Source organism: Stegodyphus dumicola, chromosome 1 (genome assembly GCF_044657685.1).
Source record: "Stegodyphus dumicola isolate Sdum_Otavi_A_Nest chromosome 1, ASM4465768v1".
NCBI lineage: Eukaryota > Metazoa > Arthropoda > Arachnida > Araneae > Eresidae > Stegodyphus > Stegodyphus dumicola.
Window position 1 is genome coordinate 287,140,415 of NC_140768.1, and position 16,998 is coordinate 287,157,412.

The window sequence follows — 16,998 nt, forward strand, 5'->3', positions numbered from 1 at the left end:
ACGTTACTTATGGAAAACACCACAAAAACTGCATCAGTAGAGCCTGTTAGTCAGGTTTTGGACCCAGATTGAGCTTCGAAAATTCGATGATCCTATCATTTAATGAATAATACCTCTAAGGATTATTTTAATTTGTATGAATTATACTTATTTTAAAATTGCTAGGAAAAGTAGATCAGCAAGTAAAGGTCATAATTATTCCCGTATCTACAAATAAAGCTATATGTATATACACGCTGAAGCAGGCTGTCTACTATGCAATTTATAATATTAATTGTTATAAGTATTTAATTTCCAGAGCCGCCACTGCCTAAGTTACACCACAACTATTTACTCGAATGTATCACCGAACTCGGCCTGAACTAAAACTCCGATGAACTGGTGGGATGCGTGAGAGTTTTCATGTTTTTTCTCGGGTGTAACCTGAACACGAGCCCGTTTCCTATTAAGAAGTCCTACATGAATTTGCGGAACGGATTAACAGGATTTCCATTATTTTCAATGGGGAAGTACGAGAAATTCGCTATACGAGCTCAATGCTGGAAAGAATTAAACTCTTATATTGAGGTTACACTGTATAAGAAATAATAATAAATCGAAGAATAAAGCTCATTGGAACTTATTTTACTCACGAAGTTTCTTTAGAACTTAAATGCAATTTGGCAAACATCGGGCTCAACATCTGCACGTGGAAAGATGCATCCTCGAGCGGGAACTTCGGAATAGCATGAACGTAATAAGGCGTCCATTCCACAACAATGAGCCCATAATTTCTTTTCTTTTGTATAACCTGTGGGCATAAGCAAACAGCATGTCAGAAATAATCGTGCGATATTGAAGAAAATAAACGAGAGAATGGGAGTAAACTTCATTATCTTTTACATATTGATTCAATCCATAATTATTTCGTTCAGTTACGGTTTTATTCAGTACTATAGGTTACTCAGTTTCATTCACTTATCTGTTTCAGTTCATTCAGTTCAATCATGCAAAGAATTTTAAAACTCCCCAAGAAAGGATACCTTTTCCCCTCAATATGTTTCATAGCTAAGTTGAAAAGTATACACTGCAGCATCGATTTCTGGTTATTTTCAAATTTTGATCAAAAATCATTAGCATTTTTATGTAAATGTAATCGAATTCGTTTGCATGTTTATTTATTTTCTATCAATAATGTAAGGAACTAATTTCATCAATGCAATTTCTATAGCAGAAGGACATACATTTTTACTTCCTCGTACGAAGTAAAGGAAGTACTGTAATCAAGAAAAATTCCGGGTATCATATATCAACGAAAATATCCACTTTGACCGGTTTCGAATGAAACGTAACGAAGTTTTTGAGTGACATCTGTACGTAAGGACAGAATAAAGGACTCCTTTTCCTCAAACGAATTACAAAACTGATTTAAAATGCATTCAGAAGAGATTTTTTCGTGGCGTCTGTATGTACGTGTGTATGTATCTCGCATAACTCAAAAACAAGTAGCCTCAGAAAGTTGAAGTTTGTATATGTGCTATAACATGTAGATGTGCACCTCCCTTTTTGGTTGCAATTGACCCAAAAAACATATATAAATATATATACATGTATATACCCACTCTATTACTCGGCTCAATTGTTTTATTCTTATATGTCGGTAAATTGTGCGTTTTTTCATTCAAAATGACTGAATTATATAGTTCTTATCTTCCGGTTAAGGGTTTTATGCCTTGAGTTAATCTGCATGCAATAGCTGTAAAATTATCAACAATTTTAAAGTTGTTGAAGTGCAACTAAACGTATTTTTTTTACTATAGCAGTCATCTTTGTTTACATTTGAAACTTAGAAGAATAGTTAATTAAGTCAGTTTCTGCACCCTTATGGTCTTTTTGTCGAGTGGGACTAAAAGGTAACCTGTAGCTTTGTGCAACGAAATATCTGCCTTCTTGCCTTCTGGCCAAATTGCTTGTTTTTACATAGAAACTAATTTTAACTAATTTTAGTTGTAAAATTTTTTTAATTGTTTTAACTGCAATTGGTGTTTTATGCTTTTCTATATCTTTCAATTTTTAATGAAGATATTTTATGTATTTTTTCCTTGCCGAGAAGTGATAACTGAATTAATTGAATGAGAAATCAATCTCTAAGAAATCTATCTGAGAAATTCAAGGAAATAAGTTTAAATGAAATTCAGCAAAAAAAAAAAAAAAAAAAGCGCTCAAACTATGGGTTACTATAAATTATTGGTCCAGCAATAGGTGGCCATAAATTGCATCGATCATCATCTACCGCCAAACGTTACATTTTCCGCCAAAAACCCGGAACCCGGGTGCTACTTTGGTAGACGGTTGCACGGATTTTGCCGATTTTTTGGCGATTTTTCTTTTGGCGAGTAATACGACTTATGGTAAACTCATTGCTGGATAAGTTATTTATGGTAACCGATACTTTGTTGTCATTTTATTTAAAAAATAATGAGTTTTATTATGCATAAATTCCGTGTTTTAAATATTATTTATGGCTTCTAAATATTAAAAATCAATTTAATTTTGCATTTTTATTTGAAATAAAAATTTTGTTGTTTATAATACTTTACATAATTTTATGTTGTGGATGATGTAATCAATGACGTCACCTTACTTAAAAAGTAATTGGTTTTATAAATTTAATAAATATCTATAAATTTAATCTATAATTTATAAATTAATGTTTTAAACATTATTTATGGCTGTTAAATATTAAAATACAATTTAATTTTGCATTTGTTTTAAAAATGATTTTATTATGAATGATTATTTAAATAATTTAAATTCTTTGTGCGATGTAATCAGCTCCTTGATTGGTTACTGAATATTTGTGCATTACCGCGCCATTTTAAAATTTTATTATTCATCTCTTCGAATTCCTCAGATTTCAAATGGAATGGATATGTCCGTTTCAAAGATGAATGTTGTTATTGGTAATTACCAAGAATTATTGGTATCGGAATAAAAAAATTGCCCTTTGAGATTTTATTTTGACCAACCTGTCTTTCCTAATCAAAGATTTATTTATAAATTGTTAATAACATCAGGGGAAATTTATTTTAAATTTTTGGAGAAAACCTCGCTAATTGCTTCTTCAATGAAGTGCGAGATATGTGCATCACAGATGAAGATCGTTAGAAGACATTTTTTTTTGGGTGGTACTTATCAATATACGACAGTTAAAATACTTTAAAAAAACGTAAGTACATAATTTTCTTTTACTTTATAATTGTATATTTCAATTTTTTTTTAAAAAATGAATACAATGTTTTCAAAAATTCCTGAGATATTTATCGCCACATATGTTTTAATGTTAAATAATTAAATCCTATAAAACTTATTTTAAAGTATTTAAGTAATATTTTAATTCTTTTGAACGTTGGTATGATGTTTTTAATTCGATATTCAATTTAAGTAACATTTTAATCCAATTAAATGTTGGCGCAATGTTTTATTCTATTATATGAAAGTAATAATTTAACCTTACTTTAGCATTTTATACTCTTAGTAAATGTATTTATTTACATTTGCCAGCCATCTTAAAAAACAACGTTTTCAACAAAAAATTAATTTTTAACGACATTAATTTTTTTAAAGTTTCGAATACTTTTACTATATGCGAAAAATACGTAAAAACAGCATTTTTCAAGATGGCTGACGACTGTAAAAACCGCGCCAACAATTGCGCCAATGTAAATCGTCAAAAATCCGTGCAACCGTCTACCAAAGTAGCACCAAAACCCGTGCGCCCGGCTATAAAAGTAGCACCTGAATTTACCATTAATATCAAAATAAGTTAATTTAACTAAGCAACTAATTTGAGAACATCAGAGAATAGTTAATTGGACAGTTAGTTTATTGATACCGAAAAATTAATAAATTGATTAAATAAGTAATTCATAGCAAATACATTACATACAGTAAATATGCTATAGCACTACATACTATAGCAAATACATTACATAGAGTAAATCGCAAATTTGATTTTTATAAACTGACGAAAAAGCTAAAGTGCAGAATCGCCCACTTATTTGATTGGGGTTTGTTTGGCGATTTTTACAAGAGTAAGAAGAATTGGATTTTTGTCAATTTTCTGTGACTTTTTAAGTGAAAATAGGTCAATGTGTACATCCCAATTCTGGGATTTTTTTAAGTGAAAATAAGTCGGTGTGTACATGGATATCGAGTATGTGCAATTCTTAAAAACGCGCCAAGCAGTGGGCGATTCTTTACTTTCCCCGACGAAAATTTCCTTTCCCAAAATAACAAAAAGCGATACATTAAATCTAAAAATAAAAATGAAAAATTACATGAAGTGATGGTACTTTTCCGTTTGGCCGGCGCAAATCTCGCCAAGAAGACTTTATTAGCGACAACATACAGTATACACATAAAAATATTTAAAAAAAAAATGTTAGTTCTAAGAATTCTTTTTTTGAAGGCATAAACATTTTAATATCGCTTAAAATTTTATAAAAAGCCAATAAATTTGTAAAAAGACATTAAGAATTTACTATGCTTTCATGGTTCAACATCCTGATTCGCCGGTTCATATCACGTGACCCCAAGCGATCTCATTCACGTAAACTACTCTACAAAAATCTAATGCTCTCAGTAATTATCTACATTAATTTCAAGTTAAATCTTAATTTGGAACAGAAGCTTAAATGCAAGAAATATTTCAATTCGTACGAATAGCTTACTCAGAAATTATGTAAAGCTGCAGTGCTTTACTTCGCTAATGCATTCTCATTAGAATTGATGAATTTAACCTTTGACTTTACCTTTTCTATATTTTCGGCTTCGAGTAAGCGCTGTGATTGCATCCTGATTGACTTAATTACCGAAAATAAACTTAGACATAAAACTGAACAATTTGATAAAAATTCTATGTAATTATATGCCACTATTGAAAGAAACAATCAATATGATAAGAAAAAGCTGTAACTTGTTTTAAAAATGAGGCGTAAAAGGAATATTCCGTTCCAGCGAGAATTTTCCGTTTGGCATCGGTTATACCATTATTGGCGACTTTATCGCTTGCGCCGGCAAAACGGAAAAGTACCGAAATGATTTTAATATGTAACATTTAAAATGATGTGTTCCCCCCTAAAAAATGTCAAACATTTCTAGCATACACTAATAATTAAAAAAAATCAAATTTAATCCCGAATTCTAGTGAGCTATTTTATTAAAGATATTGCGGCCTCTCATTTGAACTCTTTCATTTATTTTCTTGAAAAGTTAAAATAGCAGTTTCTGCTACCATTTGCTAACAATAAAATAAAATAAAAATACACAACGCAACATTAAATCTTTATCAAGCATTTCCATACCTATCACTGCTTCAGTATATCTTATCCATTGCTTTGTTTTGGAAGAAAAATAAATATTTTATCGTGTAAAGCCCTATATACTTAATTCCGGTGATATCAGTTAGATATCACAGCTTTCAGATAAATTTGGAAGTTATATCTTATTTACCTTTAACAGATTAGCCAACGATTCAACTCCAGTTCGAATACTTCTGCCACCAGTCTTTCGAAAAATACATGAAACTGCGATTTCATTATCGTTTAACTGTACATCGTGTTGAATGTTCATTTCCAAAGTTCCAGCACTAGTCGGTACTTTCGTCTGAGTCTTATATTTGCTTTGGATATGAGTAAAAATAACACGTAAGGTAATATTTAAATTGACGGAATCGAAAGCGGTATGTAGCGAAAACACCGGTGAGCTTATTTTCTCCTCCATTATAATTCTTTCTGATGCAAATCTGTCACCGACATATTCTTTTCAAGTTCTAGTAACCAGTTATGATGTTTGCCTGAAATATTTGCACGTAAATTTAGAATTCTTTCTTTGATTAATCTTTCTTACGTAGTAAAATAAAGATCCTTCAGTAAATTTTAAATGTCAAGTTTACCGCAGTTCTGCAACGTTGTATCCGATATCAGTGCAAAACGGGTTTGATTGTATCCAAGCAACATTGCAGTTCTCAAGACTTAAAATTTCAAAAGACAAATGACTGCTTCGCGGGAAAAATCATACTTGTTTACATTCATGCTTTCATGATGATCATGTTGAACAGAAAGCTATTGTCTCGAGCTATGCATGCGTATAATGAATGATACAAATGAAAATACAAGTTGTCATTTATATAGAAGAATAAATGAAAAGGATTCATATGCAGTTTCATGACGCATACAAGTGCAGAAAAATACTTAAATGTCTTAAATAAATGTGCCGACTTAAGTTAAAATTGAAATAAATTTTTCTTTCATATTCCTATTATTACTTGTTTCATATTATTAATTAAAATTGTAACTACGAAAAATATTTGAAGTTGAAAACTGCCTTAATGTTATGTAGTTAGTTTATAAGGGTTAAATTCATTTTGCGATGAAAACAAAATAATTATTACTTTTCAAAGAAACTCATTTATTTTCTTAATTTGCATAAATAAAAAAAATGTGAGATTAAAATGATTTTTTCTATCATATTCCCTTTATTATTTGTTTCATATTATTGACTAAAACTGTAACTACGAAAAATATTTGAAGCTAACAACTGCCTTAATGTTATGTAATCAGTTTATAAGGTTCATTTAGCAATGAAAACAAAAGAATTGTAACTTAAAAAAAAAACATTTATTTTCTTAATGTGCATGCAGTTCTCAATTTTATATGGCTATAAGAAGTTGCATGTATGATATTCCTTTGCGTTGTGAAAAAGCGACGGTACCTAGAGCAACCAAATTTTGAATAGCATAGTTCTCCACCCACACATGGACACCTGCCCCGAATTTTGAATTTCCAATTTGTTTTGTTACTTTTTATTTAATATTTTGTAAAGGTTTAATGAATTTTTTATTAACAAACTCAACGATCTGAAAGCGAGCAATGTCAACACTCTGCAAAAATAAAACATTTTTATCTCCAGCGCTCGAGACTGTTGCCATTCGGAAAGATGCAAAGTATTTATTTATGTTTCAGGTTTAGTAATAAATGTTATTAAACTTGGTTCTACGAAAGCAATGTGTTGCCACGGCCAGAAATAAAATACTTTTATCTTCCGCACGCCAGTGTATTGAATTCAATAAAGCCTAACATACTTTCAGATTTAATCTGGAAGGTTATTGAGTAATAATTTATAATTTAAAAGTAATAAACACAGTTCTTAAGAATTTTGTTTTACTTTTTAATGCGATTGATTTAAATAAACATGTGTTAAGATCGTGAGAAGTCTAATTACACTGCTGGCCATTAAAATTGCAACACCAGGAAAGAATAATCTGACGAACGAAACAGTACAAAACCACATGAAAGCAAGAAGAGATAGCATTTAGACGACTCCAGGAGAAAGAAACGACATCTAAAGCACTGCATAAAATAAAAGTTGTATAGTGGATTTCTCATTCGAAAAGCGCTTTGTAAGGTCGTAGCTTGCTCGGATTATCATGTTATGTTTCGAATAAGAAGAAATGCTTTCCAGCAAGTGTCGGAATTCGATAGAAGCAGGATCGTTGACAATCGAGAGTGTAAATTATCGTTCCATGATATCGCCCGTCGAATTGAGCAACCACTGTCACGACAATGTGGAATTAATGGGCTGCTGAGTGTCATACTGAACGGCATGCAGGATCTCAACGCCCTCTCATGACTAACGCCCGAAAGGACCGACATATTGTAAGGTCAGCCTTGCAATACCGTAAAACCACATCAAGGACCATGAGTCAGGAAATGGGCATGTTTGAAGCATGCCCAGTATCCGCCTGTGAGTCTAGTAGCGTGGCCTATCAGCATGGCGACCATTACTTCGGCTATCCTTGACAATACAGCATAGAGAGAGATGGCGACTCTCATGCGCCGAACGACGAAGCTGGCTAGAGGAGTGGCACAATGTCGTCTTTTCAGACGAGTGCCCGTTCTGCGTGCAGTATTTTGATGGCCGTATACGTGCCTGGAGTGTCCGAGGAGATCTCACGTCGCCTGCTTGCATTCGATATAGGCATAGGTGCTCTGCACCTGGTGTGATGATTTGGACAGCCATTGGCCAACGACACGCACATCTCTAGTTGGGATCGACGGTAATTTGAACTCAGATCGGTATATTTCTGAAATCTTACATCCACAGTGGTTATGCTCTATCTGCGAGGCCCGCCAAACGCCATCTTCCAACAAGATAATGCTAGATCACATGTTGCTCGTCATGTTCTGACCTTCCTCTATACATAGGGTATTCGATTGCTGCTGCCTTGGCCTATACCTGTACAGTCTCCAGATCTGTCACCCATTGAAAATATCTGGTCATGGCTTGCTGAGAGACTTGCTCGCCACCCCTCTCCAGCTAATACAGTTGATGAAGTATGGCATGGACTTAAAGCAACATGAAAAGAGTTGCCCGTTTCTGTCATTCAAGCCCAATTCGACTCCATGCCTAACCGGATAAGAGCCGTTTTAGCTGCCTGCGGTGGCAGCTCTTTCTACTAATTTCGCCCTCCTGTAAACCCCCAAACTGCTTACAATTTTAATCATTTTGTCTTCGTGCTATACCGTTTACGTACAATAAATATCTTTTTTGTATTTGCTTTCCTTCATGGTGTTGCAATTTTAATGGCTAGCAGTGTAGAAATATTCCAGTATTTTTATGAAATTACAATAGCTGGGTTCATTAAAATCATTATATGATTTTTTTTCTTTTTTTATTATAATTATTTTAAGCGGCTAGGTTTCAAAGAAATAATATAACGAATATAAAAATATGTTATTATCAACCTCTAACACTCTACCGAAAAATCTAAACGTATGCTTTACAAAAATAGATATTTTGTGAACTTGCTGTTGAATTGAATTTTATGTGGAGTAGGTGCAAAGAACGTGATATTTAATAAATAAATAGATAAAAAAATTAATCATAAAAAGACAAAAACAATTTTCTGTTAGCTATCTTAACTCAGAAAATTGAATATTGATATGATAAAGTGTGAAAAGACTGAAAAAAATATCAAAACATTAGCTAACACTTAACACTACATCGAGAATTCTAAACACATACTGCTATACGTTTTTAAAAATTATGTGATTTGGTTGTAGTTGGCTTAACTGCGAAGAAAACGATGCTTAATAATCAAGCTAAAAAGACAAAAATAGGGGAGGTTATCATGAGTGAGCACAAGAACAGACCGATAGAGTACGAGCTCAGCGAGATCGCAAAACAGCTTAATAAGCCCTTTTGGGCGATCGTTAAAATCTGAAACCTTTCAGATTTGTTTACTATTATTACTATTATAATTTTCTTTTTCTACATAATTTCTTTGTCCGATTAAATATTTATTGTAGTTCAGAAACATGCGCAGCCAGCTGCCTAATATAATGAACCCCACAAAAAAAGATAGTGTCCTTTCATAAAAATATTGAATATTTTTAGTTAAATATATTTACGTATTAGAGCCACTACCTTGGCGCAATTTGGCGATATTTTGGATGCTATTTTATAAAGATTGCCAAACTAGCGATATTTATCGTTAATTGTGCAAACATTATCAAATATCAACAATAATGTTTAGCAATTTAAAATTCCATGATAAATTTACTAACGCCTCTCGGGCGTTAGTCATGAGAGGGCGTTGAGATCCTGCATGCCGTTCAGTATGACACTCAGCAGCCCATTAATTCCACATTGTCGTGACAGTGGTTGATCAATTCGACGGCCGATATCATGGAAATTAATTTATTCCATGATAAAATTTATCATGGAAATTAATTATCCATGATAAATTCCATGATAAAATTTTAATTATTAAACGAGAATTATATGATAAATGAAAAAGTAAAGTACTTGCATTTTTCCCAAATTAAAGTATAAGAAACGTTATATGAAAAACACACAAAAAAAAAAAAAAAACATGATAAAAATATATGAAAATATGCTGTGATATATTTAATAAATTATATAAGAAAAATAAAAAGAAGTAATAAAAATATTCGAAATATATAAGTAAAATACGAAACATACCTTTAACTAAAAACGTTTTTCCGCTTGCTGGGAAATTTAACACATAAATTTATTAGCTTCAAATGCAAATAATCACGTGCTATAAGTCGTGGATTAAAATTTTAAACATTATTCTTTCATTTTAATATGTAGCTTTCTATCTAGACTAATTTTCAGATAATTTAGTTCAAAATTTCTTGTGTCTTCAGAGGAAATCATAAGCAGAGTTTTACAATTGCAAAATGAAAATTAGGCATATGTTTCTACTTTTCTTTAAGCTTACTTTCCACTGATCTCAAACTCTGTACATTTCATCTTTTTTTTTTTCTGCAACAAGGGCACAACCTTTTCGCCATGGCGAGAAGTAAAATGTTTGATCCCGTTTTTCAAAAGGCATTTACAGAAGCGATTCACAAGGAAAACCAGGTAATTAGTATTTATATATTTTTGTTTTAAAAACTCTCTTTCAGTCAACGTGGACGAAAAAAAGTAGCTCATGCGAACAATGAGATTTAAAGTTATTAAATATGTTTCATTTAACAGATTTAAGTATGATGGACTGTCAAATACACAGTGTATGCGTGTCAAATACACGAGTACGCATGTGTATGTTTATATGACTATGTGTGTACCTCGATTTAACAACCTTGCCTGATACAACGACTCAAAGTATGATGAATAAAAATTTCCAAATATTATTATGTATGATGCATTACTGTGTACTATGTGTTATTATGTATGCATGATGTATTTTTACGTATGATGCGACTATTATTATGTATATATTAAGTATGATGAAGTGCCAAATACATGAGTATGTATGTAAGTTTGTAGAGTCATTACATTATTTTGAACCAGGAGTTCATGAAAAATGAGCAATACTTTTACCGGGACACAAACTTGTACCTCTCAAATACGTTGCAAGTGTGCTACCGTTACACCCCGAAGGCATGCAGAAAGGAGCAAGAAAATACCTTACAAACTTACATGAGTATACCTGAGTATGTGTGAACCTCGATGTAATAAGTTTTCTCATATAACAACTCATATAAACTGACTGTTCTTCCATTAAATTGGTGGTTAGTAGAAACTAACAATTCTGTAAGTACTGACTGTAGAAAAATATTTTTAACACAATACCTTTATCCGTGTTTTCTTCGAATCCTTTTCTAAATAATAACGCTCTACAGTATTTTTTGCCGCCTTTCTGCATGCCTTCGTGGTGTAACAGTTAGCACACTCGGCGCGTATTCGAGAGGTCCAAGTTCGAGTCCCGGCGAGGGCATTACTCATCTTTCACGTTTTCTGTTTAAAAAAAAAAAAAACAAACACTAAAGACTCTACAGTGGCGGCCGAGCTAAAAGGTGGTGGATGATGATTCTTCACCACCAGGATTTCGTAATTCGGACCTCTAATCTCCAGTCGCCATTTAAAAGGGAGAGTATATACGGTATTTTTTCGCTCTTTTCTGCGTGGTTTCGTGGTGAAACGGTTAGCATTCTCGGCGCGTATTCGAGAGGTCCAGTTTCGAGTTCCGGCGAAGGCATTACTCATCTTTCACATTTTTTTGTTTCAAAAAAAAAAAAAAAAAAAAAAAAAAAAAAAAAAAAAACCTACTGACTCTACAATACAACTTATAAAAGTCATTTATAAAAAACAGATTTAATGATGAAGATGTCTAATAATTATTTCCCCATCTTAGACTCGCTTAAAATGGAACATAACATATGGCGCCTTATCTGAGAGATCTGGTGGGGTCAACTGGGATGAAGACCCCAGAGATGAGGAGGAGGAGGATAAAGAAGACGTATGCCTATATCAGCCATTGTGTATCAGAAAAATGCCAACCAGAGAAGAGAGAGCTTGGCCTACATCTACAGCATCCATCTCAAGAACTATCCCCAGAGTAACACAGCCACCGAATGTCATGAAGCCTGTTCCTCTAGAAAGCAAGAGATATATATACCAAGGTAATTAAAGCTTCCTTACGCGTAAAAAAACAAAAGTTGATGGGAAGTTGAGAACATCATCGTACAAACAGTAGTTCTAAGAAGAGTACTTTGAATTGAATATATTGCAACTATTGACTAGCGTTGATGTCAGTTAGAAAATTACGGTGGATAGTAGTACTTCTTTTTAAAATGACCATTGTGCTCAGTCTCCAAACATGGCAAACATAATCTCTCAATCTGTTAAGTGCAAATTTCAAATATACCGAAAGGTTTATGCGGTCACCGTTTAATAAGGAGGTACAGAACAGACCTTAAGACACAAAAATGGTTTTCACTTTCTTTCATCAGGATTAGTACTAATCAAGCTCGTTTCTAATTCGGCCTTAACAGTTTTATTCCTAACTAAGCTTCGGAATAAAAGAAACTCAGCAAGTTTATTCCCAGTTAAGACCAATGTGAATTTTTTCCCTTATTTGCATAATAATTTTCTACGTTTCTTCATTCCTATACGTAAATAAAGGAAGGTAAAGTTAATGCCCAGTGCAAGACATTTGAAATGTTAATTTGTTCCGTTAGGATACTACTCCGTATGAAAATTAGACTAATAACTGTTTGAGGGCTTTATTTTATAGTAGTTTAGCTCCCGTGTTTAAGTCGAATTTAAAGTGTTTCCAGGAGACGTAAGGCAAGGAAGTAATTTGTTATCATCTCTCAAAAACATTTAGCCATTAATACTATTCGTTCATAATTTTGCAGCTGTAAAAAACTTTGCTTATTTTCATCTTGGCTAAAGCCCAGAAAACAGTTCACCCACTTGTAGAAAGTTTGTTTACTTGTCTTGGATATGCTTTTTTATGATGTATTTTTACTAAGCCCACGTCTCTTCTTAGAACCAGATTACAGTTATGCTTTAACTGATTTAATATGGAATATTTATATCATTATTGGCATTATGTTCAATATTGTTTTAATGTCCATTAAGAAACAACTTTAATTGCAGTCCTGTTTGTACTGGTATTAATTAGTCACTATATCCGCACATATAGTTACTCTTTATGTTGCGGTGTGGTATGTGCTTCTTGTAAAAGTAATGAATGCACCTGCTCACAACTGTATGACAAAAGAATTATATATATAACTGAGTTACTAATTAGTAATTGAATGTTTCAGCGCTATTTTTAGTCTGGAATTATGCTGTCTGTATATAGTTTATTTAGGTATCTCATTATGTATATTCTCAGTGTGTATCCAGAAAGCACTTAGGTGTGCTTTAAAGAGAATCAATCATTTAAGCAAAAGTTTGTTAATAAAAAAGTTCTTGCTTAGTCTACTAAAAATTTTGAATAATGTCCCAATTGACGTACTTAGAATGATAAATAGAGCTGTTTCGGAACAAAATACTTCTGAATCGGTCATGAATTGTATGGAATCTTGGGTATGTGTCTTATAAATAGTTGGTGTAACACAAGTATACTGCAATACTTATTTCTGGATTCCATCAAATTTTTTCGAGAATGCAACACCACATGTGATACGTCTTAGCAAAATATGTAGTTCTCCTATATTCCATTTAAATTCCTTGCCAGCGATTATTAAGTTGGTCATTCTGCATTGTAAACTATACATCATGTTCAACATAGTCAACAAGAATATAATGGTGTATGTGCAATAAATGCACTTTGGGTGTAACATAAGCATTCTAAAGGGTGGGCCATCTAACTTTTGGAATTTGAATCAGCTATAAAAAAAAAAAAAAAAAAAAAAACCAATGAATATTTTATAAAAATTATGAGTCTGTTATAAAGATTACATATTACATTTAAGAATGAAACACAATATCACTCAATGACTGCCACGACTGGCTTGACAGTACGCCATCCGATCAAACCAATTTTTCAGTACAATTTCGATTGTTTGGGCTCCAATCGCATGAATGGCAACTTCGATTTTCTTGTTTCAAAGCATCAGTCGTCTCTTGAGTGGTTAGCGTAACACTTATCCTTAATGGTTCCCCGCAAAAAAAATCCAACAGGGTCAAATCACAGCTCCGAGGCCACCTTTCGGCTGATTGTCCGATTTCCAAAACAGTGCGAAAAATCGATGGTTACATTGGCTATGTGGAAAGCAACCCCGTCCTGTTAAAACTAAATGTCACCCACGTCATCCTCTTCAATTTTTGGAAACAAAAATTCGTTTAGCATGGCACGGTACCGTTCGCTAATAACGGTAACTGCGGCTCCTTGGTGACCCAACGATGCCGCCAAAATGGCCCAATGATGCCGCCGGACCCAAAACCACACCAAACAGTTACTCGTTATGTATTACTTAATACAACGAGTAATTACCCAATAACCAACAGATTAATTATTGGTTGCAATATCGTTGTAAGTAATAATAATCTGCAAGCGAAAATGTACTGTAAAATTGGGTTGATCAGATGGGGTACTTACTGTCAAACCAGCTGTGGAAGTCATTTGAATGATGTGTTTCATTCTTAAATTAAAATGTCCAATCTTTCTAATAAACTCTAAGGATTATGTTAATTTTATTAACAGTTAAATTTCAACTTCCTTTCCTGTCAAATTCTTAACTTCAACTTACTACTTTCGGCCAGAACGTAGTTTTAGAATCTTGCTGAATATTTAATGAGGAGGAGCGATATTTAAACCACGAAGTTACTTACAAAGTCGGAGAGAATCGGAGTTTCTGATTTACGCGCGTCTGCCTTTTTGCCTACTCTCTCTCTCTCTCTCAAAGCTCTTATTACGCTCGGCCGTACTCAGGCCTTTGCTAAGCTTCGTAGTCAAATAAGTTAAGGGGCCAACTCGATTTGAATCTTGATAGCTTCGGCTATATTTCTTTAGTTAATCTTAGTTTTAGTTTAATTCTTAGTCTCTTAAGTTCAAGCCCAAGTGTCGGCTTTGTTTGTACACTCCCAGGCGGAGTTTTATTAAATCTTACTGGAGTAATAAAGGGTTAGTTACCCTTCTATCTTCTTGTTTCTTGTCGCCCGAACTTAAGCGATTATTCGCTATCTAGTTCTTAAGACTCGTCACTTTCTACAGTAACTGAGATTTACACAGTAAAAGTCTTACAAAACTTATAATTTTTTAAAAAATATTCATTAGATTTTTTTAATAGCCGATTCAAATTCCAAACTTAGATGGCCCACTCTTTATAATGCCCACAGTTTGAATGTATTGGCTATCACCTTTCTTAGGGAATGGAGAGGCTTCTAATATTGTTGTTAATATAAGCTTTAAGGTATGTTTTTGATAGTGTTATGAGGTATTTCTCCCGCCTTCTTAGCATGCCTTCGTGTTGTAGGGGTCAGCACGCTCACAGCGTATTCGACAGATCCGTGGTTCGAGTCCCAGCGAGGGCATTGCTCATTTTTCACGTCTTCTTGTTTCAAAAAAGTACGTAATGTCTCTACAGTGAAGCTCTTCCTAAAATGGTCGTGGATGATGATTCTCCACTACCAGGATTTTGCGATTGGGTCCCTTAATTTCCTGTCGCCCTTTTAAACGGGAAGTATATAATGTATTTCTCCCCCTTTCTTTGCATGCCTTCGTGGTGTAGTGCTTAGCAAACTCGGCGAGTATTCGAGATGTCCGAGATTCGAGTCCCGGCGAGGGCATTGCATATATTTTTTATATGTCCTTCTTCCTCTACAGTGTGATTGTAAAGTTTTTGCATGCAGCTTTATGCATGTGTCACATTGGTAGATGGGTGCTACACTTGCACAGTATCTACTTTGCATTTTTCTGTAATCAGTATTGCATGACGTTAGTTGCTAATGTTAGTAGACTTTATGCAACTGTCTCTGTGCATTTCTATAATGTGAACTGTAACTAAGTTTTATATGAAATAAGTAGTAAATTCTTAGTATGTCCTTATGAAACCAAGTCTGCAAAGTAGTAGGTGCTGTTATTTATTAACATTGTAAGTAAGAGTAGTTATATTTATTTAGGTCGGATAACTATAAGTATCTTTTTTTTTTTTTTGGCCAATGCATATTGTTATGGTAGTTAACTGTAAGTAGCATAATTGTGAACTACGGCTCACAGTTTCACGGAATAGTTTCTACATGGCTATTTATGACATAGGACATGCAGCTCATACTTAGGCCACAGTAAATTGCATACAACTGTCTCGTTTCACAATCTGGAATTGTGAAAGTATTTAGATATTACTTATGAATTGTAACAAAGTTGCATGTTTAAAATATATGGTAATATTGTGTATCTATTAATGTAACTAAATCTGCAAACATAAGTAGGTACTACCTATTAATAATGTAAGTAACAGCAGTTATTTGCATGTAGGTAGGATATTTTTATGTATTTGATAAGTCAATGTATTTTGATTTGTATGTTATCTGTAGGTAACATCAATGTGTACTGTGGCATTTAGTCTCACGGAATAATGATTTATTACACCCTACGGCATCTAGCTGTATAAAATAGGTGTGGTAAGAAAAAAAATTCTTTTAATTGAGCATATATATGTTACCTTTAAGTCTGACATAAGTGGCAAATAAGTCTTAACGTCAGTTTGCGAGATCTCTGTAAACAATTATTTCCGAAATAAGAAAAACGTATTTTTTAAAAATTTATTTCGTTTCTTGTCCTTGCAGGTTTAAGTCATGATGGAGAAGGCAGAGCTTTGTATCTGAAACACAGGTATGAACTAAGCCCTGATGAGAAGTTCCATTTTCCTATTTGCAGTTCATGGGAATACGGCTGGAATTATGCTAGAAACATCCCTTCAAATTGTCCCAGACATGGAAGTTTATAAAAAAGAACCTACTTTTTTAAATATCATTAGCTGAATTAAACACACACAGAGTAAAGCATCTTAATTATTAGACGGAACAAGAAATCAAAACCACTACAAGGATAATGTACATTATTTCGTAATTTTAAAAGAATTTTATTAAAAAACAAATGAACTAGATTTTTATACTTATTTATATCAAGAGTATAGCTGAACGTTGGTTAGTTGTAACTCTCATAGCACCATAACCATAAAGGACCAC

General features: G+C 33.2%; 2 protein-coding genes across 4 annotated transcripts in view; one reads left to right on the top strand and one right to left on the bottom strand.

Annotated features, from left to right (window-relative positions):
- LOC118205541 (uncharacterized) overlaps positions 1-16,998 on the bottom strand; it is a 208,359-nt gene that overhangs the window by 158,182 nt on the left and 33,179 nt on the right. Inside the window, exons 1-2 of one of the 3 annotated variants that reach the window (XM_085808264.1) lie at positions 5,494-6,037; positions 633-790 (exon numbers count right to left, since the gene is read on the bottom strand). In XM_085808264.1, coding sequence (XP_085664390.1) covers positions 633-790; positions 5,494-5,763 — 428 coding nt within the window. In that variant the 5' untranslated portion in view covers positions 5,764-6,037. Of the gene's footprint in view, positions 1-632; positions 791-4,793; positions 4,941-5,493; positions 6,038-16,998 lie in introns of those variants that run through there. The other 2 variants (XM_085808272.1, XM_085808265.1) reach the window with 2 other exon arrangements.
- Positions 5,601-16,916, top strand: LOC118199060 (protein SPMIP1-like). Its single transcript, XM_035370852.2, has 4 exons — positions 5,601-5,741; positions 10,343-10,431; positions 11,708-11,975; positions 16,597-16,916. The coding sequence occupies exons 2-4, from the start codon at positions 10,360-10,362 to the stop codon at positions 16,755-16,757; spliced, it is 501 nt and encodes a 166-aa protein (XP_035226743.1). The 5' UTR covers positions 5,601-5,741; positions 10,343-10,359; the 3' UTR covers positions 16,758-16,916.